The sequence below is a fragment of the Vidua macroura genome, chromosome 1, assembly GCF_024509145.1.
Source record: "Vidua macroura isolate BioBank_ID:100142 chromosome 1, ASM2450914v1, whole genome shotgun sequence".
Taxonomy (NCBI): domain Eukaryota; kingdom Metazoa; phylum Chordata; class Aves; order Passeriformes; family Viduidae; genus Vidua; species Vidua macroura.
The window spans coordinates 64,001,996-64,029,552 of NC_071571.1; the positions used below are offsets into that span (position 1 = coordinate 64,001,996).

Genomic DNA, 27,557 nt, shown 5'->3' on the forward strand with positions numbered 1-27,557 from the left:
TGGATACTTTCCAGTTTTATTCTGCTGCCATAACATAGTCACACAGAAGAACCGAAGTGTAACAGATCATGCTCTGCATTCAAATCTTTTTAATACCATTTAAACAAACCTACTCAAAGAAAACATTCCCCAGTTCTTTATTTGAGGGAATAAATTAAACACAAAAGAAAAAATACATACATGCTTGAAATAAATTTTAACATAGATATTAAAAAAATTTTTGGGTAACATTAAAGAATGAAGTCTCAGAACCAGCCTGATGTTCTTACATATTTCAAATGAACGTAAATTAAAATGGAACATACTTATTTACTCCTCAAACTTCAGTGCAGCACGAAACAGTTTTAAGTGCCCTGGCACAAAAACAATATACAAATAGTTAGTAGACTAGGCCATTGGTAAATTTATCATTTGTTACCAGTTTTTCTAATCTTGTAAGCATGCATCATGTAAGGCTGAATATGATAGTATTTCTTCATGTCCATCTCTCTTCTCTAGAATACAGCGTTTATCTAGCTGCAAAGTTGTAGGTAAATTGAAAACCCCAAGTACAAATTAACAGAATGACATCAAGCATGTTCATACAAACTTTGGACTGGAGAAATGGATGCTGAGCTAAACTTTCCAGACCATTCCTACCTGAAATGTGACATGTTTGTATCTATTACTAAGCTGAGGTTTTTAAGCAAGGTTAGCTGAAGCAGCCATTGAATATAAGGTTTTGGGCTTGTAGTAATAAGCTTTTTTTCCCACCACCAGAAGCTCCTCTCCTAATAATTTGTCATACATGATAAAGTGGGAAAGTAACTTGGAACTCAAACAAACATACATAGATCTCAATCCTTGCTAGTTATGCCATAACTTGGCCTGTAATATATGAAATTAACAAAGTGCAAATGACTGCTAAAAGCAAAATTTGATGTCCTAATTGTTTTTATCATCAGAAGGCTTTATGTTGCTTCTTGCAGCCTTCAAACTGCAATTTAATAATTGGAAATACTTTAAAACTGTACATACCAGTATTTATGTAGAGGAAAATTATGAACAGTTACACTCTTCCTATTAGTCCATATAACTCAGCTTTAAGAAGCAGAACAGAATATATATCTGAAAAACATCTAGTTATATAAACATCTTCACCTTGTCAATTAGAGATTGACTAAAGGGTTTTAACAATATCATACCTACTCTAAAAACAAAATACTACATTTGAAAAGAAGAATTGCATTTATTCAGTAGGACCCTGGTGGTGTTCCAAGACAGGTTGGATAAGGCCTTGAGCAACCTGGTCTAGTGTGAGGTGTCCCTGCCCATGGCAGGGGGCACTGGGATTAGATGATTGTTAAGGTCCATTCCAACCCCTTAACATCCTGTGATTTTTCTTAAGATTGCCTGTTGTTTGTTTCCAATGATGCAGCTTTAAGGAAATAAGCACTTTATCATTCTTAGATGAAGGGTTTAGTAAAAGAAAAAAGCCTATGCATGAGAATGGGGCAGGATAGAGTAAGCTTATGTTCATTTCAGAAATCATGACATCTATGCAGCCAAGTTACAGAGAAAGTGTGGGGGAAGAGATCTAAAAGTGGATTTAATTTTTTTTAATTAATACCAATATAGTGGAACAGTATTACAATAGGTATCCCAGTTACATCTCTCTTTTCATCATTTCTGTTGAAAAATATTTTCCTCTCTGTCCCATGAAAAAGCTACTATATAGATGTCTAGCCATTACTGAATTACTCTCTCAAGTTGTTTTTAATAATACTTCCATAATAAAAGAAAAAAAATAAACTTCAAGTCAAAGTGCAAGCCACCTTGTTTCAGCCCTTCATAAGAATGTTAATATTTTTCCTCATTCATCTTCACTTATTTTTTAATATAAAACTTCCATGAACTATTAGGAACTTACAGTCCTGCTCTCCTCACTGTACAGTCAAATCAGCAGATACTTCCTCTATTCAGTCCAAATGAATCTGGAAGTTTCTTTTCAAAATAATCATAGCAATATGGTATTTTTAAGCTGTCTTGTTTCTACAGAAGTAATGAGCAAATCTAAACTCTTAGCCTATTATTGTAACAAGAATTTCTCTGAATAAGTAGCAGAGATATTTCATAGTTTGTTAAAGTAAGCTAGAAGTTAATTTTTCAAGTTTTGATCAGCTACAATAACCTTTCTAGGATTGCACTGTAAACTGTTCCAGCTCTCTTATTTAAAGGAACAAACTTCATATCCCAAAGCCCACTTAGTGGATGCTAAGAATATGAAAAAATATTATAGAAAAGGTTACTGATTGCAAGTGGGAAAAGTGATAGTTGAGTTTCTTCCTACATTAATCCTAGATTTTTTTTCTAGACTATTCAGGCTCTTGGAAGCCAGTTTGAACTCCTATGAGCATAATCAACCTGAGAAGCACAGTTAGCAGAAAATTCCCATATCATTACTAACTGCCAGCATTTTTAATGCTGTATGTTAACTTAGTCTTGTTTTAATCTGACCTTCTGAAATGAAGGTTCACAATAGCATGACTTGAGCCATACAGAAGAGGACTCTTGACAAGAGTTCTCTTAGTTAAGCTGTGGCCGATGATTCCAATGTCACTCCTGCTAGCAATACCTTAGCTGGAAAAAAGCCCCCAACAATATGTATCATCAGGGCCTAAAAATGGGGTGGGGGAGAAAGAGGAAAAGGAAGATGAAGACTTTATCTTCAGGTACCATATACTATTCAAGTAACACGTAGGAAAAAGGCAGCAATAGGAAACTTGAAAATAGTTTTACCCACAGAAATCAATTAAAAATATATCTATAAACACAAAATTTTGGTACTTAAAATGCTGCTATTTTGCTGGCTTCTCGAACCCCACTCAAATAAGCTCCTGTAACGGTCTGAGGAAAGTGCCTATTTGTGGCCTGTATTTAAAAAAAAAAAAAAAAAAAAGAGAGAAAGAAAAAAGTCAATTGTTTCTAAAACTAATAGTACAAAATTTTAGTTTATAAGATCAGATTTGTTTTCCTTAAGCATATACCTACATTTTTAAAAGCCATGGGAAACTCCTTAGAAAGAACATTAAAGGAAATACTCAAGATTTTTAGCAACTTCAAAACTTGCAAGCAAGTCAGCTACAAAAGCAGTAATCTGTTCTGCTATCCGCACTTTAGTGGGGCAGTTTAAGTCCTGCCCCAGTACAGAATGCACCCTACACCATCATGGTGCATTTGTTATGTTACCCACAAACTGAGTACCAGAAAGACAATTTGAATAAAAATTCATTTTACTCCTGACCTGAAATATTTGGCAGACTTCCTATGCCCAGTAATAATATGAATAGAGAGGGCTCTGTGTCAAGAATCATTAGCATATTTATATAACAATATTTATATACTACCTCTCCATTAATGGTGTTGGGTAGCAAGAGGTGATCTTCCATAAGAAACTGCTCTCAGTAACAAAGATACTTACCTCACCAGCAAAAAAAACTTTTCCTTGTATATCTTCAGCTATCATGTCATAAGCTTCACCGCTGCCCCCTGTTTTCACAAAGCTGTACGCCATCTGCAGCCAAGGGTCATTGCTCCATCGAGTAACAAAAAACTTCACTGGGTCAGGAACCTCCTGCATAACCAAAATAGAAGTCAAACACTGCAAAGAAAAGTTCAGAATTGCACAGCTTTTTCTCAAACAGTTTCTAGTAATCTTTGGAGTATTTAGTATTATTAAGATACAGATTAGATCACAATCCAGAATAAAATTCCGTTATTTTATTACAGTACTAACCACAAAAATAATTTTGTTTGCTAGACTCGCCTGATGCCTGAAACATCACAGCTGCACTATTCTGAATACAACAGATCTGTATATTGTAATAGACCGAGAAATCCACAAGAAAAGAAATCCCCTTAAAATACGTATACACATACTCTTGTAAGCAAATACAATACTGATACTGTTCAACATGTACGTATAATGTAAGCAATTTTTGGTTACATAATGTCTTGGGTAGGCATAATGCTTGTTACATCTTGCTTGTTAAATCTCAAAATTCAATTTTCATTTCGGAGGTAATTTTATTCCAATGGATAAATAAGATTTTTTTATCTAAGATCAGAAAATAAGCTGTCTTGAAAACTAGGTTCAGGGAGAAAACAAAAACGAGGAAGTCAATGTCTGGCTGAGCCATGACAAGTAATACTGTGTATTCTTTGTCACATTGCAGCATGCAAATTCCACAAATTTCTACTAAAAAGAGCCTGAAAACACTTGTATGAAGGCTTAGTCAACTACAGCTGTGTCTTACTCTGAAGGAGCTCATGACAAGTAAACAGAAGCAGCTCTGCTTTCCTCTTGCACAAGGTCTGGTATTGACAGATAAAATCCATTCAGGCAGCACATGAGAAACTCAAGCTCAAGCAATCAAAACAAGGACCAGCCAAATATGACAAGTTGTATGGATGTCTAAGAAGTAGCTCTGGTACATCCCTGAAGCTCTTTTGTCTTTGAAAATCCCACTGCATCATCCTCAGGTGACTGAAATTCACAACTGCTGTAAATCATGGAGACAGCCATGAAAATCACTCTTCTAGACCAGAGTGGCACTGAAACCAAAGACCCATTTGCTGCATTTTCATGAGATCAAGATACAGGTATGTGAATTCCCACTGAATGTGGTTCTAGTAACAATAAAGCCATTACCAAACATATGTTTCTAGGAATAGTTGAGTTTTCAGATACTGAAGTTCTTCCAAGATCGTTAATCCTAACATTTGAACCATCAGTAAAACTTGAGAGATCACCCCTGAACACAGTCATTCCTGGGGATCTAACTGTTCTAAGTAAATTGACTGAGGCATTATTGTCTCTAGAGTGGAATGCAAATAACATTGCTAAGTGATATTGTTTTGCTTTCCCTGATTTTCCTATTAAATTTTATCCTAATGATGATCTGGGGGAAGGAAAAAAGGTAGAAATTTTTATCTAGTGGTTTCTTTTACATTCAGGATGTAGGGCCCTTGCTAGATCATTTTGCCCATACCTCCATCCCAAGACAGCTGAGAAAGGATTGTTAGTTAGTAGAAGAGAAATTGATTGGATTGGTTTGGGAGTGTTGTAATTTCAGTTGCCTTGGCATGGCAGAAGTCAGAAATCAATCAAATTCATCTAGCTTAAAGATCTTATCCCGTATTAGAAGTGGCGATGACCAGAAAAAAAGTGACAACTAAGTAAGAAGTATGTTTTGTGTTACCTGCCTAAAGTACTGCTTTTAATTAATTTTGCTTTTTAAAAGCATTTTAAAGGATGATAGTTAATTTCTATTTTTCAGTTATATACTACTGTCCTTTGGAGAGATCTACAATATTTCAATATACATTTTTCACACAAGAGACAAAAAATTGTAATTTTTAGTATGTCTCAAAGAAAACCTATTCCCTGAAACTGAGAAGAAAAGAAAAATAGTTTTAAATGTCAAAGGTCTGCCTATACATCAGAAAATACTACATTTGAAGCTTTGAAGTACTGCATATGAAAGCTTGTCACCAGAAAGCTTCTGGTGACAAGTTAATTCATCTCTTAATAAAAGAGACTTCTCTTACCTGCTCCTTAAACAGCTCACGGAGTACAGTCATACACTGTTGCAGTACTTGTTGATCATCTAAATTCTTAATGGTTGTCACAGCATCTCCGGTGACCACTGACATTAAAATGCTTTCTTTGCCCTAAAAACAAAACTTTATTAAGTATTTAATAAATAGTCTCTTTTTATTGGTATTGCAAAGATATTTTCAGCTGCAAAGCAACTGTTGTTCTAGAGAAAAGCAGGTTTGATTCCTTGGAAAAAAGGGTGCATAATATACAGTATTTATGCTCAAATTACTACATCTTCTGATGCCTTGTTCACAGATCTGTTACAGTCAACCCCTTGTACAACTTGCTGAATTCACTGAACACTTCCTATCTACCTACTTAAAGGCTGTACCCCAAAAAAATTACATTGATAGTGTTAGTCTTTGTACACCCTCTTAAGCTTCAGTTTCATGCCAAACTTTCACCTCAGCTGTACTCCATTTTCAAAATGTGGTGACAGAGTCTATTTAAATACTAGTTAGATATGTTTTTGATTAGACCAATACTAGGTTCTTACCAGCAGATTTTGGACCAAAAAATGAAAGGTCACATCTACTAATATTTTTTCCACTTCATGACATCTGCTACCCTGCAGAAGTTTTAGAGGTGAAGTCGTAGAGTAGGGTAGAGTACACAGGTTCTGAGTGCCTTTAAATAACTCTGCCTCTCTTGTTTATGTAAGGTAATAATTCTTCTGTTACTAACTTTAATAGCTAGTAGAGAATAATTATCAAGCAAATTAAGCATTATATGTAGGTTCTCTGGACAGCACCAGCACACTGAACCTCTTGTAGCACGAGTTTAAGAGTACTGGAGAGAATTCATTTAAGCAAAGTTCTATACAGGCACAAATCAGGCAGTAACAGAGCACAAATGTCACAGGATGGTTTCCTTTTGGAGTAAGACATCAGGTTACAAAATGGCCTTTTAGTTACTGCCAAGTAGTAAGCAGCAGTTGTTGTAAAAGTATGAAGAGGTACAACATTAATGTGTAATGTATCTGCTTGGAACTGGCAGGGAAAAGAAACCTGATGTCAAACCACTGGTTTGAATTTGCTTTGAAATTCATGAGTATGAAACTGACCCTACAGATCTCAGTTTCATGCAGAACTTCATGTTTGTCTTTTCTTCTGCTAATCTAAATAGTTATTCAGACTACTGCAAGCCAGTAAGCATTAGTAAGTCAGCATGATCTTTTTAACTGGATTTTTAGCTGATTTCATAAGTGAACAGAGTCCTAAACTAGAAATGACTAATAGCCTTTTTCCCACATTAGCAGATTTATAGTGAAGTATTACAGCCTTGTCTTCAGTAGAGATTGAGAATGTACTTGCTTGTATATTAGTCTGTATCCAAACAATGAAATACATTCCCATTTATTACAACAAAATATTGATGAGCTTTATCTAGATAAATAACACTGCTTCCACTGCTTTTAATAGTTACAGATGTGGTGGGGCAGGGTGGGGTGGGAAGAAGAAAAATTTTGTTGTTCAGTAATTATTGCACCTAGATTTGAAACTCAGCTTATGAAGGGCCAAGAGAAAACACAGCTGGCATATATCATACCTCTGGATCCATGTCATAGAAGACACTAAAGAGCCCACGTAGGGTGGAATTGGGTGGAACATGACCAAAAAAATCAGCTCCTTGAATTTTACTGTCCCAAAATCTATATGGAAACTGCAAGGCAATCTAGAAAGATATAGAAAAATGGTATTTAAGCATTTCATACCACACAACTCATAACAGGATATGGTATATGTTCTTCTAATCCATTTTCCCGTTTCCACTCATTTAGATACTGCTCTTCCTATGAGTGGGTCTCAACAGAGAATATATGAACCTGTCCTCCGAGGGGGACAGGCAAAGAAAAAAAAATGTTGATGTCATAAATTGCAAATGCACAGAATATCAAATCAACAATGGAAGTAATTGTGTAAAATGCTCAAGAAATTCAGATTTTTTTTTTTTAAACCTAATGTATAACTTAAATGAGTGGCATCCTGTATTTGGAGTTTCTTAATCTTGTCTTTAAGTTTCAAGATTGTCATAATCCTGTTTCTGGCATTACTTTGTTACTGTTTTGTTCAAAACACACATCTTACTGGGGAGCTTTTCAGGAGAGGCTGTGTTTTTGTATTGGGAAAGGGTAGGAGATTTTACAGTGGTCCAACACACAATTTTCAGTATTCTTTGCAAATACTTTATTAATTTACTAGGTTAAAATGACCTAAAATAAATACACTATTGGAATTCTGAAAGATCCAAGACCATCTTGAATCAAAATTAATAACAAAATATTTATGCCATGAAATTCTTCTACAAACAGTTTCTTTAAAAACACAATTAAGTTGTGAGATCTAATAAACAGAAATACATGCGATCCCTGATAACATTTTGCTCTTCTGGGCTACTGTATACAAGCAAAACATAAACATATGTTTCTGCATCATAAACCCTGATAAATACACTGCAAAAGCAACAGGGACAAAACAGCCAATGTTTCTATGAAAAGAAAATTAAAGATAATACAAAATCACTTACTTTCTCAATGACTCCTGCTCCCAAACTATTAATGGCTTTAATTTTTTTTTCTGATAGTGGAGGATTAAACTGAATGGCATTTTTCTGAAGAAGGGCCAGTGGTACAGTCACTAATACCTGAAAGAAATAGCTACAATCACAACAGTACCAAAACCTGAATACAGCACTTAAGCCTCACAGCATCCTCCTAAATGTCTTGGATTATGCTAGTAGGATGCAGCATAGTAACACACCAGACATTTCTAGATTAGTGTCTGGTTTTAGTTCCCATTAATGGGAAACACATGCCTTCCATTCAGGTGGGAACCGATCCCACAGTTCACTGATCTTAAGTCATAGTCTGATGAACTGCTTGTATCACAGTGGCTAACCATGCTACCGATACTTCAGTAAACAATAGTCAATGGCTCTCAGATTAACAAAACCGTTTGTTTGAAATCAGAGATAGATAGTCAGTGATTTGGTTTGGTTTGAATTCCTTCAGAGATTCCTTCTCTTTAAAATATACTCAGTAACACTGTTGATGTCAATCCAAACTTTATCAAGTTTACATATCATTTTAAAAATTACTGAAAGCTAAATTACTCAGCATGAAGAAGGGGGGGATACAAGGAATGAGAGACTGAGAAGTAGGGGTTGTCAAATCCTGGAAATTTTAACATGATACACATGCTAAGGGGGTAAAGCTGAGCACGGAATGGAACTAGATAATATAAATGTCACTTCAAAGACCAGATAAAAATCTATTTGCTTCACATTTTCAGTACTACCCTTTATAGTCCTTAGTTTTTCAAATCAACTCATACTCAGATCTCAAGCATGCTCAAAAATTAGGCTCTAGGATACCCAAATAAAGGCCACTAAAATACATGAGTATTCATCTTTGAATGGGGAGAAAATGGACTAAATAGTAGTCTAAGAGAAAGAAAAGAAAAAAATGGACATGTACTGTTTGTTCTCTAAAATTCTCAGTCTTGAAGTATACTTGGTACCTTTTGTGTTGTCCACACTGTTCCATCTGCAGTAGTGATCTGCACTTCTTCACCAGAATAGTCAATACTCTGAACCTATTGAAAGACACATTGAGAGACTGTACTACAAAATGTACATATGCAATGCAAATTCCAGCAAGAATAGCTAAAATAGCACTGGTCAGCAATCGAGAAAGTGACTAACACAAATTTCCAGAGAAATCCTGAAAGACAAAAAAATAGCCTTCATAAATCTGAAAAAGAAAAATCATCTTGATTTTAGCATGTAAGATCATCATATCATAATACTTAAGTACTGATAGTCCTCAGGGAGAATTTCAGAAATGTTGAAATTGTCCTCTTTGTTCTTTTTAAAAACAAATTGAAACAGTCACAGGAACAGATTTGCCTGGTCCCAAAGAATACAAATATGACTGGGTGTTTCAAAGCAATCCAAGACAGGCACTGCATCAACGTTTTCCAGACTCACTGGGAAATTCAGCCGGATGTCCAGCCCTTCTGCCAACTTATCAATCACAGTTGAATATCCCACAGTTAGAAGAGTGTGATCTCCAGCAAACTGGGCAAAAAATTCATTGTGGTCCCATGAGCGTGCAGATACCTGTGGACAGAACATAACTGGCTGTTTCTACTGACAAGAGGACACAGGTACTATGAGAAGTTTAGAATAAGCCACACTAGCCCCTTTGCAGCTGGGAAAAAAGTGTATTAGCAGAATTTATGGCAATGCTGACAAAATCAAAATGCTTATTTACCCAATGCTAGTATGTAACACATGAATTGCTGGATTAAGAAAAGTCATAACATGGGTTGGTCACTAGCAGGGAATTTATGGTTCTGCTTAGTAGAGAAAACAAGAAAAATAGTACAAAAATCCAGGTGAATTGCAGTGTATTTATTTCAGTTGTCTGTATCTAGCAAAGTAATCAGATTTTACAGCCTTAGGACTTCATATAAAAATGGAAATAGCTTATTTCCCAAAATGAAGAGGAAAATAAGACACAAAAAAAACCCAACACAATGGAATTTTTCTGTCACTTTGGAGGTTGTTTCATGATACCTTTCATTGACTTTGTCCTCCAGCCCCTGCAACCTTATAGTTAATAAAACAGTGGTATTTGCACTAAGCAATTGCCACTTAGCAGTGAAAAATCTGAAACAATTCTTGAACTACTATTCAGATGCATAAAATCAATCACATTTTGATTTTAAAATTAAAGGTAGAGGTAGATTTTTGCATCTTTCTTAATTCCCCTGGGTGCTTATGGAATATGAAAACTTGACCTATCAAAATATTTTCCAGTGACTACTCTGGTATAGCATTGTCTTGCAGGTTTTTGGTATGTTCTTGTGTGCTTCTCAGTTCAGATTTGTGCATGTGTACATGTCAATAGCTGTCCCACTGCTGTAGTACAATTGACACTAAATGTCTTTAAATATAGCAACAGGACTGAGTAAACAATGCACTGCCAACAACATGATACTCTTGTATTTCCTGGAGCTGCTTGGCTAAAACGGAAGTCAGGAGGGCAGCCAAGTATCAGGTAGCCAAGAGAGTACCTAGGAGTGGTGAACTGGGGCTCACCACCAGCGGGTTGGAACACTTTAGGAGCCAAATGCCTTTATTCTCAAGATATGTAGCAGGGTAGAGAAATACCTCAGTTTCTAAACAGAACAGAGGAGCAGAAGTCACACCCAACATCTGAGGAGGAATAACTCTTCTGTGAATCATATCACCCAGCATCTCAGCAAAATGCCAGCTCCCTTCTAGCCATCTACTCTCAACTTCTACTTAAAGGGCATCTCACTGGAAACACATCAGAAACTCCCATCAGATTAAATAAGGCAGTGTTGGAGTCAGCGTCTCAGTGCTTTCAAACAACAGGTTATGGGTGTAGGAATAGTCAGGATAGCTGATTCTTCCTCTAGGGCCATCTAGGAGATTTCTCAGGGTTACTTCCGACTCTGTCTTCTGTGAAGCTCAGTCACTTCACAACACAGCTGTCAAAACTCACCTGAGAGAGATTGCTGCCGCAGGCATATTCCAAATTACTGAGATGGAACTGTAGTACTTTTTCTTCCAGCTCACTGAACTGGATACCAGACTCCTGAATAAAGGCTTTATAGATTTCTTGTATTTTTTCTGTGAAAGAACACATTTAAAGTAAGAATATATGACAATCTGTCAGAAGTGCTACTGCATTTCAACATGCTGCTCCCTGGATCACAAGATTTTCACGCTTATTGCTAATTTGTACCAAGATGTTTTTCTTCTCACAGAAAAAAGAAAAAAAAAAAAAACAAAACCACCTTTCCAGTTATAGAGTACAACTCTGTTGTTTACTCATAGGTTTCTGAGTGAGACAGGAGAGAAATTAATTGTTTAGCTATCAATATACAGTTGAAGATTTCAGGTAAAATATACTTTAAAATAATGGAGGATCCTTGCAAATAAATCCTGATTAATTTTTACAAAATCAAAGAACTGAGAAATTTGATCTAGGGTTCACTGAAGAACATAGGAGGTACTAATTCTGTCTTGCAGAATCCATGCTGAAGAGATTTGGTAGGCAGACATTTCTGAGCAAGTTTATTTTTTGCTGTTGAGTTTGCAAGCTGTAAGTGTGGTGGGAGGCATTACCAATGGAGATGACACAATTCTTGCCAGCAGAAGGCTTTGATCAGGCTCTTTTTTAGTCAACAAGTGTGTAAGAGCTAAGTCTAGCTATGGTCTGCTTCAGCCAGAAGCTAGTCTTCTGAACTGCTAGTGACACTAGTTATACTGAAAAAGCTACCTCATGAAAACAAGGTACAATATCAGAAATATCTATTGGATTTAAGGTCTGATGGACAGCCATACACTTCTAAAAATGTCTGATGTAAGAGCCAATTTAATATAGAACTTTATGAGCACAGCCAAAATCTTCACTTTGCAGTACATGTCTCACTTACCACCAAGAGGAACATCTTGATGTTGGGTTTTATCTTTTCTCCACTCAGAGACAACATCTAGGATGGCATTGAAATGGAAGTCCATACGTTTATCAATAGTGGGATCTGTTATCCTTCCACCTTCCTGGATCAAGTCACATTTCTCCCCTAGTTTGTGCATTTTAATGCCAAGCTTAAGAAAAAGACATTTTATTGGTTTTTTTAAGTATGGAAAAACTACAGCACCCAGCCTGCTCAAAGTTACTTAACCTAAGGTGAATGCCTCACATTTAAGTGATACTATTTAAAAAAATCAACAACTTTAGTCAGAGTAACTCTTGCACTCTTCAAACTGGAATATCAATAATCCTTCTACCTGTTAGTTGTCCACAAATTGTTTTTTTCCCATTTTTTCATCCTTTCCTTTATTGGGGATTCACAGAAACTTCCTCTGGAACATTCCTGTCAGGCAAGGGCTAGTACAGAAATTTAGTCTGGTAATCAAACATGATGAACCAGTCTCCTTTATTTCTACCTCAATTTATTTTCTAAGTCACAATTAAAATCAGTTACTTTCTACAACTTTCTGGTATCTGAGGCCCAAACAGTTCCCTGAATTCAGGAATTGACAGGATATTGCTTGCCAATTAACCACCAGTGTTATTAACAACCAATCAAAGAAAGACATTATTTGGAATTAAACCTTGCTTTGCTTGTCCAACCTGCATCAAAAACACAACAGAGCTAAATTAAAATGAAGATGGTTTTGCATTCTACAGAGTCAATCCAGAAAAAATAGCACAAACATAGTGCTAATTTTTTCCTAAGGCCTTGTTACTTAGGGCATGCTCCAGTGTTTTTCACACATCCTCACATCTCTCTGATCTTAAGATACAGCTGTATTTTCAATGAAAAATTACATTAAATGACCACAAAGGGATGAGTATCTGAAGTGTGTCCAGAAATCATTGTTCTCCATTTCATAAATAAAGCATGATTTTTTAAAATAACTAGAATTTCTTCATGGCACTATAGGGCACTAAACAATTAAAACAGCATGAGCTGGATTTGCATGTGTGTCTGAGCAAAACCCATACTCAGACTCCACATGGAGAAATTCAGATTCCTACCTCCAAAAAATCAAAACCAAACCAGCAAGTAATAAGAATTTTTAAAGAAATTGAACTGCAGCATGTTTGCATCAGTAGCAATTTAGTTGTTAGACATGTTATTCTTAACTTGTGCAGAATTTAACTAGAAATATCGAGAGGCAGCAAAGGCAAATCCGTCACAAAAGCAGTAGCCTCCCACAGTAAAGCCTTTCTCAGCCCTAAGGAAAGCTGCTGGGGACCTTTTATGTTGCAATCTCTAGAAAAGAGGAAAAAATGGTTTCTTCTGGTTCTGAAGCTGGAGCCACTTTGCTTTTCTTTACATAATGTGCCTGAAACCATTCTAGAGCCCTTCTCTGTTCCCAACTGTTATCAAAGATATATTAGCAACATGGAGTTTACTTACAATGCAGAACAGGATTTTAATCACGTCACAAGAAAAGGACTCCCACCCTTACCCAGCCATCTGAGCCTGGCTTTAACTAGTGATAATCATGACCACTGCAGGAACCCACTTGCTCACACATTAGTGCCATTGGGTTGTTGACACATCCATTGACGATTTGTGCACCTCTTCCAACAGTGACTCCTGTGAACGTCTTATCGTCCCACACTCGGCCACCAATTCTGTCTTTAGCTTCTAATACAATGACCTGTGGCAAAGTGCAGCTTAGCAAATTGCAAGATTTAATTCTATTAAACATATCTGTTCAACTCCAGAGCAAAGGAGAAAACTAAATGAAAAAAAACCAAAACCTGAGCAATCCAGCAATATTAGCAATCTTAACATTTTTTTTTCATTTCTGGATTATTTGTAGTTAATTTATGCATTTAAATCATCTTAGGTTACACTTTGGAGTATACACATATAAAGATAACTGTTACTTTAGAAACAACCCTAACAAAAATAAGCCTTCTTTTTAAAAAAGCTGAAGATTTATTCTGGAAATCTCAAAATTGGAGTTTAAGGCATGCTACAATCTGTTAAACACAATGATCTGGGTGCAGTGTCTATACCAAATATATATATGCTGCATACTGTTTAATTTTAGATACAAATAAATGCTGGTTTTAAACAGCAGGTTTACTAAATAAAATCCCAGATTTCACAGATTAATTAGGGTGCTCTATACATACATGTTTGTAACAAGAATGTAGGCCTTTTCTTTTTGATGAACACTTTTCAAAGAGAGGAAGTCTGATTTTTTTAAGTAATGTAATCTAAAGCTTCTTACCTTAATTCCAAAGTTGTGCAGTTGTCGGGCTGCTGCTAATCCTGCTGCACCAGCCCCAACAATAATGACAGATCTCTAAAAAATATTAAAGTATTTAAATAAAAATAGTTAGAAATAAAATAGAAATTGTAATTTCACTTTCATTTGCTAAAGGTAAAAATGTTTCTATATTTCAGAAGTCTAAGCTCTCTTGTCATCTAAACTAATCTGTGATAACTTTTAAAGATGGCAGTGCATTTAATATAGAAAAAAGATCAGTGGCAGCTTTGAAAATAGTTAAAGTTTTTAAGGATTTCAAAAAAGATGCCTCAGGTTTTTTTAACAGAAAGAGCTGAAGTAACAAAAAAACCAAAAGTAGGAATCTAATTGAATTTATCAGACAAGAAACATACTTACCTTGTAAAGATTTCAATCATAGATTGGGTTGACCAGAAAAAACTATTTTATAAATGAAAAACATCTACAACTACACTTTTCAAACATGACTTACAATTTCTAGGTGATATCCTGTTACAGAATACAGTAATTTAATAAATTTTGGGTGCTGTCTAACAACTTGCTAGTCATAAACATGTTCTGTCTTAATCACAGATGTTGCAAACCAACCTGGAATAGCAGTTTCCTCACCTATGGAAACAGATGTATTCTAGGAGCCACAGAACCTCTGTATTTTTCACACAGTTCCCATCCATTTGAACAGCACTTTGGCAGCACAAATCCATGGAAATGAATTCCATAGATTTTGGTGGAAAAAAATCTTTTTTGGAAGGAGTCTAATTGATGTCGTTTCCATGCCCATTGAAGGCATAAGAGAACAATGTTAAAAACTTCCCACATATTAGGTTTTAGATGTAACTTTACCTATCATTCCATCCATTTATGTAAATGAGCCAAAAATCCAAAACCAAAAAAATTATTGCCTGCACCATGTAGTTTTATAGCACTAAAAATGTAGGGATTATTACAGCAACTTACATTGTGGTATTCCTTAGGAAGAAGGTACTGGTCAGGACTGACTGACAAAATCCCTGTATTAATTAGCCCTTTCCTTGTCATAAAATACAGGATCCTCTCCATTTCCTGTACACAGCGAATCCGCACAAGCCCCCGAACAATTATATGATGGATACATTTTTGAGGGGTGAGAGCCTCCTGCAAAGGAGAAAGGAAGAATAGAAATCGTTGATTTTATAATATTCTGTTTATTCATATATTTACATCATATTTCAACTGTAAACCAAATGGTAAAAAATCACACCTCAGGTTTATGAGAGCATTTTAAAAGAATTTTTGTGGAAATTTCTTGTTAGCGAGCTTTACACAGTAAGGTAACAATTTATTAAGTAAGGTTAGCATGGAATAAAACCAAATGAGTCTACAAGAGACTTCTGATAACTCCATGGTGTGTTCCATTAGTACAGGCATGGTATTGAAACAGATTCCTGTTTACAAAATGAATATACATGGTGGCAATGTTCACAATGGCATTCCAGTAAAATCCATTCCAAAATGGCATTCTGAAGGAAAAGGAGATTAATATCCAAAACCTTTCATATAAATGCAGACATCCATATCAGAAAGCATTGGTATGTGAAACTTCAGCAGTTCTATCAAAGGTAGTGCCATAGGTTTAGCCTAAATAAAATGACAATCACCTCCCTGTCCAACGATCAGGTTAAAAAAAAAATCAAATTGTAAAGCACCACAAAACACTGTTTTGTGTTCAAGCATCCCTTTAACAAGTTAATAGCTGGGCAAGCATTGTAGAGTAATAATAATTTTAAAACTTGATTTTTACTGCAGAAGAAACTTCTATGCAGGGAAGGGATAGGGAAAGGGGGAAGTGGGGGGGTGGAAGGGGGCAAAAAGGTTGGAAAGGCGAAAAAAAAGGGAGGGAAGGGGGAAAAAAAAGGGGGGAAGGGGAAAAAAAAAGGGGGGGGAAGGGGAAAAAAGCAGGGGGGGAAGGAGGAAAAGGGGGGGAAAAGAAAAACTCTCAACACCAACAAGCCCCCAAAACCCAGCCCATCTTGGAATGGATTTTCAAAAATATGGGAGCAATTTTTCTGGTGCATAAGGAGACATTGAAGAAATGAGTCCCCATACCAGAAAAGCTGCTATTGTTTTTAAACAAACAAATTAACAATGAGCATCTCTTACCTTGCAGTTTGTGTACCACAAAGCCAAAATCAAGTTTCTCAATGCCAGGTACATGGTAGGGTCTCGTGAATATTCTGGGAACTCATAGAGCTCATCCAATTCCATGACATCTGGCCTCACACAAAGTGCTTTCCCACATTCATTGGGCTGGTAAAAAGGCTGGAAATACTTGTTCATGCCTGCAACTGCATAAAGAACACACCAGGAATTAGTCATACTCCATCATATCTTCATCATGTCCTTCTTCCTCTAAAACAATCTGCGATCCTCACACAGATAACAAGTAAGGAAGCTTTCCAGCCTCTAGGAGCCTCCAAAATTATTTCATCTGCATGGCTCTCCTCCCTCTTGTCCTCTTGGCTGTGCATTAATTATTGTTCTGTTGTCTCATGGGTACGACTGGGACCTATCAGAGCTGAAGTTTTGTCAAAGAAACAGTAATGCTCCAATGCTATGAGGAGTCCAACACGGAGTAGAATCTAAATTCAAGTGTGAGGACTAGCATCACTGTACAGACTCAGACAGTACTCTGAACTCCTTTCTTCTTCAATACCCAGTACTGCCCAGAGGGGGTACTAGTTAATCATCTTCCACGTTCGGTATTGGTAGCTCTATGTAATGAAGTTTTCTGTTAAGCAGATATAACATCTGTTGAACATATGAATAGATTTATTTTCAGCACCTAAGGAGAACAAAGCCTGCTAAGACAACACAGAAGCTGAAATTTCCTCAAAGCACTCTCTCTGAGATAAGTATGAGAATCCTGAATTACCTTTCTCTATACCTGACCTATTCTGCCGATCTGTACTCCCAGGCTGTCACTAGCAAAAAAAAAAGAAACCTAAACAGAATCTGAATGCCTTAAGAAATCGATTTCTTTTCTTCAAAGCCCCAAAGATCGATGATATAAAAACTAGCAGAATCCAAGGGTTTTTGATAAATCTTCTTTTCTTTAAGAATGCAAACAGTCTTTAAGTACCCACATGGTAATTTCTTGTTTCTGTACACCAAAGACAGTGGCACACAGAAAGCCTCTGCAGTCTGTGCTTACTCCCTAAAGAAAAGCTATAAGAAATGTATTACCTTTATCTTACAAACAAGCAAATGGCATCAAGCGACAGAGGCAGTCACACAGACTCTGTGTATTAGTACTGAGAACAGAACCAGTATTCTGAATCAGGGGAATAAATGTGCCTTATAAACTCAGTTATAAGAGTTTATCACATCTATTTAAGCAACAGAGCCTGCAGATGGCCCTTACCAGTCACATTAGGCACGCTCTTTAGGTGCTCTAACTTCACAAGGTTGGATTCACCAGGTAACCGATTAGTGCTGGTACAGGATGGACTCATGCCCACGCAGTCTGGATAATATGCAGCTAGAAAGGGAGCTGCCACACTGTCTTTCAGCAAAGGAGGGAGTATGAGCATGGAGTACCACCAATGGTCTGAAACTTCAGCCACTCTCTGGCCAAGCGGAGAAGTGAAGGAAAGAGGGGAGAAGAGAACATGTCAGTACTTCAAAAACATTGGAAAATGAACCAATTTCCCCCCTCCCTCCAAAACCGAGACCAAAAAGCACGAGAAGTACCAATCTCAGAATTGCAAGTCATAAAGACATTTTTCTCTCCCTCTTTCCCCTACCTCAGCCTGACACAGAAAACCTGTAGTATTGATCTCTTCTTAGACACGGAGCTGAAACTTCACAAACTCCACACCACATGGAAAGCAAACAAATGAGACATGCCAAAACAACATGTCTATATCTTATCAGGCTCTTTATAAAACATTTACAGTCACTTATGCATCCAGAAATCTGAACTTAGAACTACGTCCACACTAACTGATTAATTTAATTTAGATTCTGCTATCCCCATCAGAGACCTACTAGAACCCTAATACGTGCTAGTGATTCACCCTTAATTTAGAAGTCAGACATGCATTAGGGAAACAAAGCCACAAAGCTTCTACAAGAGTCAACAATAAGCTTGAATGCGTTCCCTGTAGAAGTACCCTGTAGAACACATAGAAGTACCTCAGGTACACTTGTGAACAAGGTTACTGAACATAAGTTTATATGAATCAGAAATGCAGAGTGACATTATCACAGACCCCTTGAAACACCAATATACATCTTGTATGTACATTTTGTATTACAAGGGAGAGGAGAGAAAACATGCTTAGGTGTTCTCTTGCAGTCTTCAAAAAAGTGAGACTAGCTTGACTAAAAGACCTGAAAGACAAGGACATTTTAGGATGTGGAATTTTACTTGAAAGCTGGCAAATTAATACTATTTTGCCTGATCAAAAATGAGAACTAGGAGTAAACTTTGAGTCACAGGCCATGACTAAAGGACACCACAAACCACTTGAAAGCTACTTAGTATGGTAAGGGAAAAGAGGAAAAAGAAGAGAAAATAGAAGGCCCAAGGCTCTGTTGCAAATAGTGTCTCTCAGTTTCTTGAGCAGAATGCATAAATACTGACATAATTGGCCAAAGAAGCAAAATAAAAAAGGAAATAAATATGGCATGCTTCAAGATTGTTTTCATATTCTAGGACAAATGAGGAGGAACAGCCACTACTCACCAAGTCCTCAGGCATGGAACACTGGTCTGAGCCCTCAGTCTGAAAGAAAAGGGAATGGTATGAGAGCTTTCTTAAGCTGTATGGAAAAAATTAAGTATAAAGCAAGACAATTTTCTCTAAATTAAAAAAAAAAAAAAAATAAGTGCTTAGTGTTAGCCTACTGTAGTAGACATGATTGCTAAAAAAAAAGGTAGAGAAATGTGTAGGTTAAAAACATAACACACCATAACACACCATAAAGCAAATGTTTCTCATTTGTTAAGTTAATTTCTACTGACCAGACATTAAAGTATACATTCTAGTCCATGAAAAGGGGTGGAACACTTGAAACAAATTCAGAAAAAAAACCACAGAATTTTATAGAAAAATTCTGGAAATATCCCACATTTTTCCAGAGCAACTCTTCTAGTCTAGAGTAGAAAAGAGAGTTTCTTATTTATTTTAAGAGTATCTTTATCACAGAGTTTCAAAATTAAATGCTGACCCTTCTGGTTTTCATATGGTCACTATTTTCGTGTTATGCTTTTTCATGTTATAAGCGCCATACAGATTCTATGGCACTTTTCCAAAGTGCCAAATTTCCAAACTCTTCGAAATTTCAGGAGTTATCTTCATGCCAAAGCTGAAACTTTTTATGTAAAGCTTTATGAAGATTTGATAGCAAGTAGGAAAAGCTCATTGAGTTTTTCAAATGCTTTCCTCAATAATGAAAAAAGGCCACACAAAACTGAAATGAGAATGTTGGTGTATTTCTATTTTGTACATACTGATAATAATCCCCTAGCTGAAGGATTTTACAACTGACTGTGCAGACAAAGATATTTCAGATGCTTCTTTCTTGACAGAAAACAAAAAGTCCAAGCAACATGTAGGCCTTTCACTGTGCAGCTCTCCAGGCCATCATACTTTCATTTTGACATTAGAGACACTGAACAGCAAGCAAGAAGAAATTTATTTCTGCAAACAAGAAATCCCAACTTGTTAAGTTTCAATATGAGCAAAACTGTTGTGTGGTACCTTGGTGGAATTGTTCAGTTTCATGCCACATCTGTAGGTTTTTGCTATTTGTGGTGTCAGCTGGATTTCCTTTGTCAGCTGACGCCATTTACCACATTCTGGTTTTGTGCACTGCACCTACAAGTCAAAAAACAAACATGTTTTTACTTGTTGCTTGTGATTACAGATAAGATTAATGCAACTTAAATAACCAATTAGAAAGAAGCCAGACATGAGAAAGTTGTAAAATGCAATTGTTAAATATGTTCTTGTGTAATCATCAGGTCATAAGTACTGTTTGATCTACAGAAATCTTGTACCCATTTCTGCAAAATTGAATTTCTGCACAGAACCTAAGGCCAAAATTAATTTAATTCACCATTACTATGGTCTTAGTAGACTTTGCAAGCATTACTTCAAAAATATATTCTTCATCACTTAAAGAAAAAACAAAAAAAAACCTCAAACAAAACACCACCACCACCAAACTTCCTTCCATTCCCATCTTTCTTCTGCTCTTTTTGCTAGGGAAATACAAAATCTGATTTCAAAGTCTTTCACCCTCATACTTTTCCTGCCAAATCTTATTCTACCTAAAAATCACAGCTGCTGCTTCACTGAAAAGTAACAGAAGATTGGTCTTGTGGGGTGTGGAGAAAGTCTCCAACAGTGGAAGAGCTGATCAGAATTTTTATCTTGAGCTTTTTCACAATCCTCTAATACTAGAAAAAAAAACCCCAAAAACTCAGCTGACCTGCTGCTTGAACAGCAGAATATCAGAAACACATCAGATCATCACATTCCTATTAAATAAATCACCTTTCACCTTACCCAGTAAGGAAGCTGTTGATCAGCCATAAAAGCTTTTGGACTGGGCTCACTTTTACCATTGCTTGTCCAAATCCTTTTCCAGGCAGTGTATTTCTCATAGCCATCTTTATGGCTAAGAAGAAAGAGAAAACAGCAAGCAGTCAGAAAATTGAATATCTAGTTCGCTTCAAGCAATAGCAGTTACTCTAAAATTAAACATTTTATATAAGGACAGAGAAGTAAGTCTGTAGAGAGCACTGTATTTCTGCTGTTAAAAGGAGAGAATCATGGTTCTTATGACAGCAATAAATTGCATCCTGACCATTATGTCCAGTTGCTTATGAGCACAATTCCTGGTATCTAAGGCCTGGACTGAGTGATGGGTACTGCTGAGCACATAAGCACACAAAAGTCTTGGTAGAGCTGGATGTAACTCCTACTCAAATGGGAAGGAGCTTGGAGCTGAAAGCATTCTGTCAGCCTGATAGGAGTCTTCATGGTCACTGAACTGCAATAGTTAAACTGATTTCTAATTGCTTTTTATTGTACTGCTTTAGAGATGCAATATCTTCCCAATGCACAGTGTAAAGTGAATTTATAAAGGAAAACACATTTACTCATAATTGTTCCCATAATTTAAATTTCTCTGACATTGTTTTTAAGAAATACAAAAGCTTCAGAATAATTGTACACGCAAACCAGCCTGCCTAAAGTAACCAGTTTTGTTCATGCTGCCCTGTTGAAGTTGATTAGTCCATACAACACCTGCAGATTTATCATCAATGTCTAAGCCTCACTCTGAACAAAGCAAGCAAGCACAGAGGACCAATCTTTGTATTATGTCTATGTACATGATGTTTCAACAGCTGTAACAGCTGCCAAACTTTAATAAGCTCTGAACAGACACAACCTTAATTGGTAAATCTACCTTCGGTAATAGTGGTCAAAACATTCATTGCAGAAGTGTTCCCCACAGGACAGATGATACCATCTAGACGTATACCCATTTTTTGCACATCTGTAATGCAGGAGACATAGAAATAGTTTTATAGTACATTTAGGGGGGAAAAAAAAAATCTTTCTATTGACAGTAGCACGTTCTAGAATGTGAACAAAATATTCAGAACAAGCCAGGGCTTTATGTTACATTCATGATGGCTGACTTACACATGGCACTACAGCCATACAAATAACAATAAGGTTATTCCAATTGTCTCAAACATTTCCAGTTTCCAAACTAAGCAACACCAGATGCAAGGGAGGCAAAGTGTACACAATGTGCAGTTTTATAGTTGGTCTCGCTTTCAGCAGCTTCCCTCTAACAATGGTCATCTGAGCCTGTCTTTAGTACCCTGTAAGCAGGCATTTCCTGAACATAAAACAGTGAATATGTGCTTTTTGAAGCCTTTTGGAAACGTGTAAGATGACAAAGCTTCTCTCCACAAGTACTTAAGAGTTCCTTTACTTTGATGTATTTTCTTCCAATATTAGTGCAGAGTTGGGAGGGATCATTCAAATTAACATTTTTCTTGTACATGTGATCAATTGATTCATAAGTCATTACAATGTTCTGTCCTCAGAACAATTGGCAAAACTATAAAGGCAAATCTGAACATAAAACAGATGTTCCATACTTTTTTTCTCATGAACAACTTGTGATTTTAACCCAGTGAAACAAAACCCTAAGGAAGCAGTTACGCATTCTGGGCATTTGTTCTTTACTAGTCTCAAAAAGAAATATCCATTACAAAGATTACATTCATCAGATAAAGCAATCGTTCTTCCCTTAGAAGACTCTCATTAAACTCACTGAAATTATTCAAGATAAATGCACAAAGTAAAAAGCAGTGACCTAAACTACTAACTCAATTAGCCATGAAATGAGCTCATCTCAAATAGATAAAGTTGAAAGTATGTACTTGAGGGGGTGGGAAAGGTGAAAATCAAAATACTAAAAAAACAGTTCAAGAAGATGAGTAAGCAGTATGCATTGTTTCCCAAATCAAAACTATAATATCACCAATGCTGATTTCACAGGTGCTCACTTCCCAGACAAGTCTCTCAGGCAACTGCCAAAACACTTGGCTTGTCTATGACAACATCCAGAACACACTGACTTCCTGCCACCCAAGAACAATCCATGGATATAACTAAATGAAACATGTAATTAGTTTTATTTATTTTTCAGTGCTATAAAGAAGAAAAGTTTGTCTCAATTATCAGGGAGGGAAGAGTGCTACATAACTACAGTGTGCCTGCATCATAATGAGGTCTAACTTGTTGCCTATTATAGATATACATTGCCAGTATCATGCATTCAAAACCACCAAGTCAGAATGCAAAAGCACTTGTGAAAGTGCAGAGGAAGTGTACAAGAACAAAGAGTTCATATAAGTATGACTATCTCTCCTATGACCTAGAATTTCAAGGCTAGAATCTCACCTCAGATTGCAAAGCATTCCAGTGAAGGAGTGGTAAAGACTTTCTACAGTAAACAATGGTTTCATTTTCCATCTTGAAAGCAAGTTTAGCTTTCTCAGATTACACTAATATGCTCTCAGTTTCATAGAAGCAAGGCATGTTCCAGAGGACACCATTAATAACATAAATAAGCATATCCCAAAGATACTCTGTATCTGAATTAGCAACTTGCACAGGAGAAAGTTATCAACAACAAGAATAACTTGTGACATTTTCCTGGCACCTTAAGACTTCTATTAGCAGCATCTTTCCATTCTCCCTCTACATTTAGATATGAAGGAATTTTTCAGAATATAGTTAGAATCCTAAACTTCAGCAACAGATTTAGAAAGTCCATGAAAAATGCAAATAAAAAGTAACAAACCTTTCTGCTGCACTGGCAAAGCAAACAGGACATGTTGCAGTGCATCCAGCTTTTTCACATTTTCTATATTTCTTCTCTGACGCTTCATCATCATCATCTGCTGCTTCAGCTGCTTTCTTCTTCACCTAATAAAGAATAGTTGGAATCTGACCATAAATGACACAAATGCATCTTCTACAAAGCAGCAGACAATTTTGCAGCTTATGAGTGGCATCCCCAAGTTAAAACAATCCTAATGAAAATCTTTGTAGCCATTGTGAACTAGCTGCAGCATGAAACAGTTGTCAAATTAGGTCAGATTTTCCCACTAAAAAAAAAAAAAAACAACCAAAAAACCCAAAAAAAAACCCAAAAAAAAACCAAACAAACAAAAAAAAAAAACAAACACAAAAGCCCACCAAAAAAGCCTCCAAGCCCACAGTAAGACTGGAAATATCATTTATATCTAAAAATTTCTTGCCTTGGTCTAATTGATGGCACTGAAGAAATTATAAGCAAAGCTTCCAGTTTAAATAGTATTTTAAGCTCCATCATGTGTTATTGAGTCAAGCCTCATGCATTCATTTTATTTCTCCTTCAGAAAATCTCCTCTTTTATAATACTTATTGATATTAATTACAAGTGGCAATCCTATCTGTGCCTCAAATAAAATATTAGGGTAGGCTTAGTATGGGTGTTTGCATTTTTTGGATACAAAACTGTATACCAAATGTCTCTTCTGGGCCTCAAAAGTACTGTTTATTATGTTGTTTTAGGCTTCTGTCTGGATGGGCAGGCAGCTTTGTCTGACTGTACAGAAATCTGTGATTGTATTTTTAACACATTAAGTACTTACAGGTTATATAGAGTATTTATCCTTTCTGAATGTTGTTTGCAAAATGAGACACTTGACCTGCTTAATGAATTAACTCATTCTCCTTCTCTGTGGATAAGTACTCTAAGGCCTAACTTACCCTCAAGGAAGCCCACTTCCTTTACAAATGTCAACAGAAAATAAAAAATAGCAAAGTATAAACCCATGTGTTTTTAAATTATTATAAATACCTGTCTTCCAGAACTCCTCACAGGAAGGTTGTCTGGAGAGTGATCTGAAGAACATGCCTTTTTCTTTGTTCGTACCCTTCCTGTTGACATCTTATTGTTAGATCTGAAAAAAGGTAGGCAATAGTTAATTAATTTAAATTGCTTGACTTTGCAGAACTATCACAGCCACTCACTATACTACTTTTCACAGAGTTACCTAGGTAAGAATCTGTTCAGCTTGACTGTTAATTTGAGAGGAAAATGGGAACAAGGCATTATGGAAAAGGAACAATACTACTATTTTAAACTAAATTTGTTGTTAAGATTAGATCCCTGAGTACATCTTGACAGGATGTTCCAGATGAGCATATATCCTGGATTTCAATAATCTGATTTGCATTACGTGAAGACCTGGACTGGAATTTGGGTTGGCAAAGTGAACAGACATCAGCTCAATGCTGATGCAAGCATTCAAATACCACTCAGAGTAAAACTCATCCTGCTAACTACTGACTTATTGGCAGCAAGAGATTTGCATGGTAAAGCACTTTTCCAAACAGTGAAGAGACATCTAATACCAGATGAACAACCAGTTCCCAGACTTGCACAGCCTCCTATGGAAAGAGATCAGAATCTGAAGTCTAGACTACCATAATATTGCAGCTGTAAGTGATTGGAATATCACAAAGTTTGTTGTTAAGTATTCTATTGGTCAAAATAAAATATTTACGGCAGGAGAGCACTCTGTAGCTGTCTTTGACTGCATTGGTAGGAGCACAGAATGGACCACAGTTAACCATGCAAACTGGAAACCAGAGTATAAGAAAGTATGATGCAGAAATATGAAAGCATATTTTAAATCAAAGGCATTCTTTTCCCAGGGAGTAAAGCACAAAGACAGCCTAGAGGAAGAAGTAAATCTAAAGAGTGCTCTACAACATACAGAAAAGAAGTGGAAATTAACCCCCTGTACTACAGCACTGCATCGTGAATGTTATTTTGTTGTAATAGGGATCAGTTTGTAATTACATTTTGGGAGGGTTTTTTTAATATATATATATATATATATATATACTTCTCAATTCTCCCTGTTTCAGGATGCAACTTCCTTATTCAAGCAAGCTGTCAGTGATGGACAAGGCAGCAGTATTTTCGTTCAGAAATTCTGTTAAAAGTCAAGGTAACAGGAGGAGAGTGGGAATTTTTACAAAATTTTATATTAAGCTGATTCAAGTCAAGTAAACTGGTGCTTCATTCTCCTCTCAAGATAGGAAAAATTATTTGTGAGAGGAAAAGAAATCACATGAGGATATCCACACAAGAGAAAAATTAGTTCAAATAACCCAATACAAAATTAAACTTTCTTTCTTGCATGTATCACCTCCAATTACAACTAGTCAGAGGTAGGAAAAAAGTTATTAAGTCAATCTCTCTTGATTCCTGAAAAAAAAAAAAAAAAAAAGAAAAAAAATTAGCATTATCACTTCACTGTAACTTACCACTATATGGGGGTGGACGAGGTTGGAGAGTAAAGAAAACCAACCAGTTTCATTTGCATGAGATTTCCCTAAACTGCTGCATAACGCCCCAGAAAATGGTGGTTTTTTCCCCCTAGAGCTTTCTTTATGTATCAGTGGCACAACAGTATCTCTCTGTGTCACCTAATCTTCTCATGGCAAATAATCGTTCTGACATGCCATGGTCCTTACTGTCAGAGGTTTCCAACTGAGCAAGGAGTGCCGAGCAAGGCACTAGGTGACTCATTTTGGTGACCATCAGGTGATCGCAGTCTGGTGCTGCTGTGGGGCCCTTTTATCCAAGAAGGTAAAGGAACACGTGAATTTTGCATTATGTATGTGGGGAATAGAAAAAGTGTCAATCACTAGGAAGTTTGGTAAAAATATTTCAGATGCAGAGAGGCTGCCCATTTTGAAAGGCAGAGGTCAGTTGTACAGAATTGCAGACATATTTTTGCTCTTATCCCTTTAACAGGGATAAGAGGGAGGTGGGGAGAAAGGGAGATCAGGTGTATGATACTTTGTGCCCACTTCCCCTGACAAGCCAAAAAACACCCACCCAAAAAACCACAATTTTTTATAGAACAAACAAACATGGCTTACTCTACGAAGCTTTACATGACTTTGCATCCTATCCTGTAGACATCTTACTGGCTGAGAAAATAAGCCCTTTAAAAGGAGAGGGATGCATAATGCGCGAATGTCACATTCAATAACGTTTCATCCGTCTGTAATGCGTGGCCTATATCGGAAAGCTTTGTGGGGTTTACCTGCACAGTTCGCAGCAAGTTTGCCTTTGGGAAAGTGAAAAAAAATTAAGAAAAGAAACCACACAGACACACACTGTCAGAGACGGGGAGGAAGCGAGAGCAGCCTGATTAACACGGGGAGTGCACACACCTCTAAAACTCAGCCAGAGTGAAGCGGCGGCGCTCAGCCCCGCCGGCCGCGGCTGACAGCGCCCGCCCCGGGCCGCGGCTGCGACAGCTGGCGGGGATCCCGAGGGGCACCCCCGGGGCACGGGAGCCCCCGCAGCTGGCTGCCCCGGAGTCAGGCGGGGCGGTCCCGGCGGCGGCGGCGGGGCAGGCGCTGCGGTCGGCACCTGGCACTCACCTCGGGGCCGGGTCACTCGGGGGCCGGAGACCACATTCACGCGTGTCCGCACCGCCTCCTGCTAGAGCTGCAGCG

The 27,557-nt window shown here is 36.9% G+C and overlaps 1 protein-coding gene across 4 annotated transcripts; it reads right to left on the reverse strand.

Moving 5' to 3' along the window:
• Positions 1-27,553, reverse strand: KDM1B (lysine demethylase 1B). Of its 4 annotated transcripts, none has more exons than XM_053997333.1 (21): positions 27,483-27,553; positions 24,874-24,976; positions 23,830-23,954; positions 21,913-22,002; positions 21,006-21,117; positions 20,196-20,312; positions 19,179-19,217; positions 17,853-18,057; positions 16,592-16,776; positions 15,410-15,586; positions 14,435-14,509; positions 13,715-13,852; positions 12,112-12,283; positions 11,175-11,302; positions 9,629-9,760; positions 9,160-9,234; positions 8,168-8,284; positions 7,190-7,315; positions 5,590-5,712; positions 3,461-3,613; positions 1-2,910 (listed from the first exon to the last, which is right to left on the reverse strand). In XM_053997333.1, the coding sequence occupies exons 2-21, from the start codon at positions 24,961-24,963 to the stop codon at positions 2,827-2,829; spliced, it is 2,463 nt and encodes an 820-aa protein (XP_053853308.1). In that variant the 5' UTR covers positions 24,964-24,976; positions 27,483-27,553; the 3' UTR covers positions 1-2,826. The 4 variants fall into 4 exon arrangements, with proteins under 4 accessions (XP_053853308.1, XP_053853290.1, XP_053853284.1 ...); XM_053997315.1 differs by lacking the exon at positions 27,483-27,553 and adding an exon at positions 27,270-27,342; XM_053997309.1 differs by lacking the exon at positions 27,483-27,553 and adding an exon at positions 26,234-26,261.
• Positions 27,554-27,557: the final 4 nt, after the last annotated feature.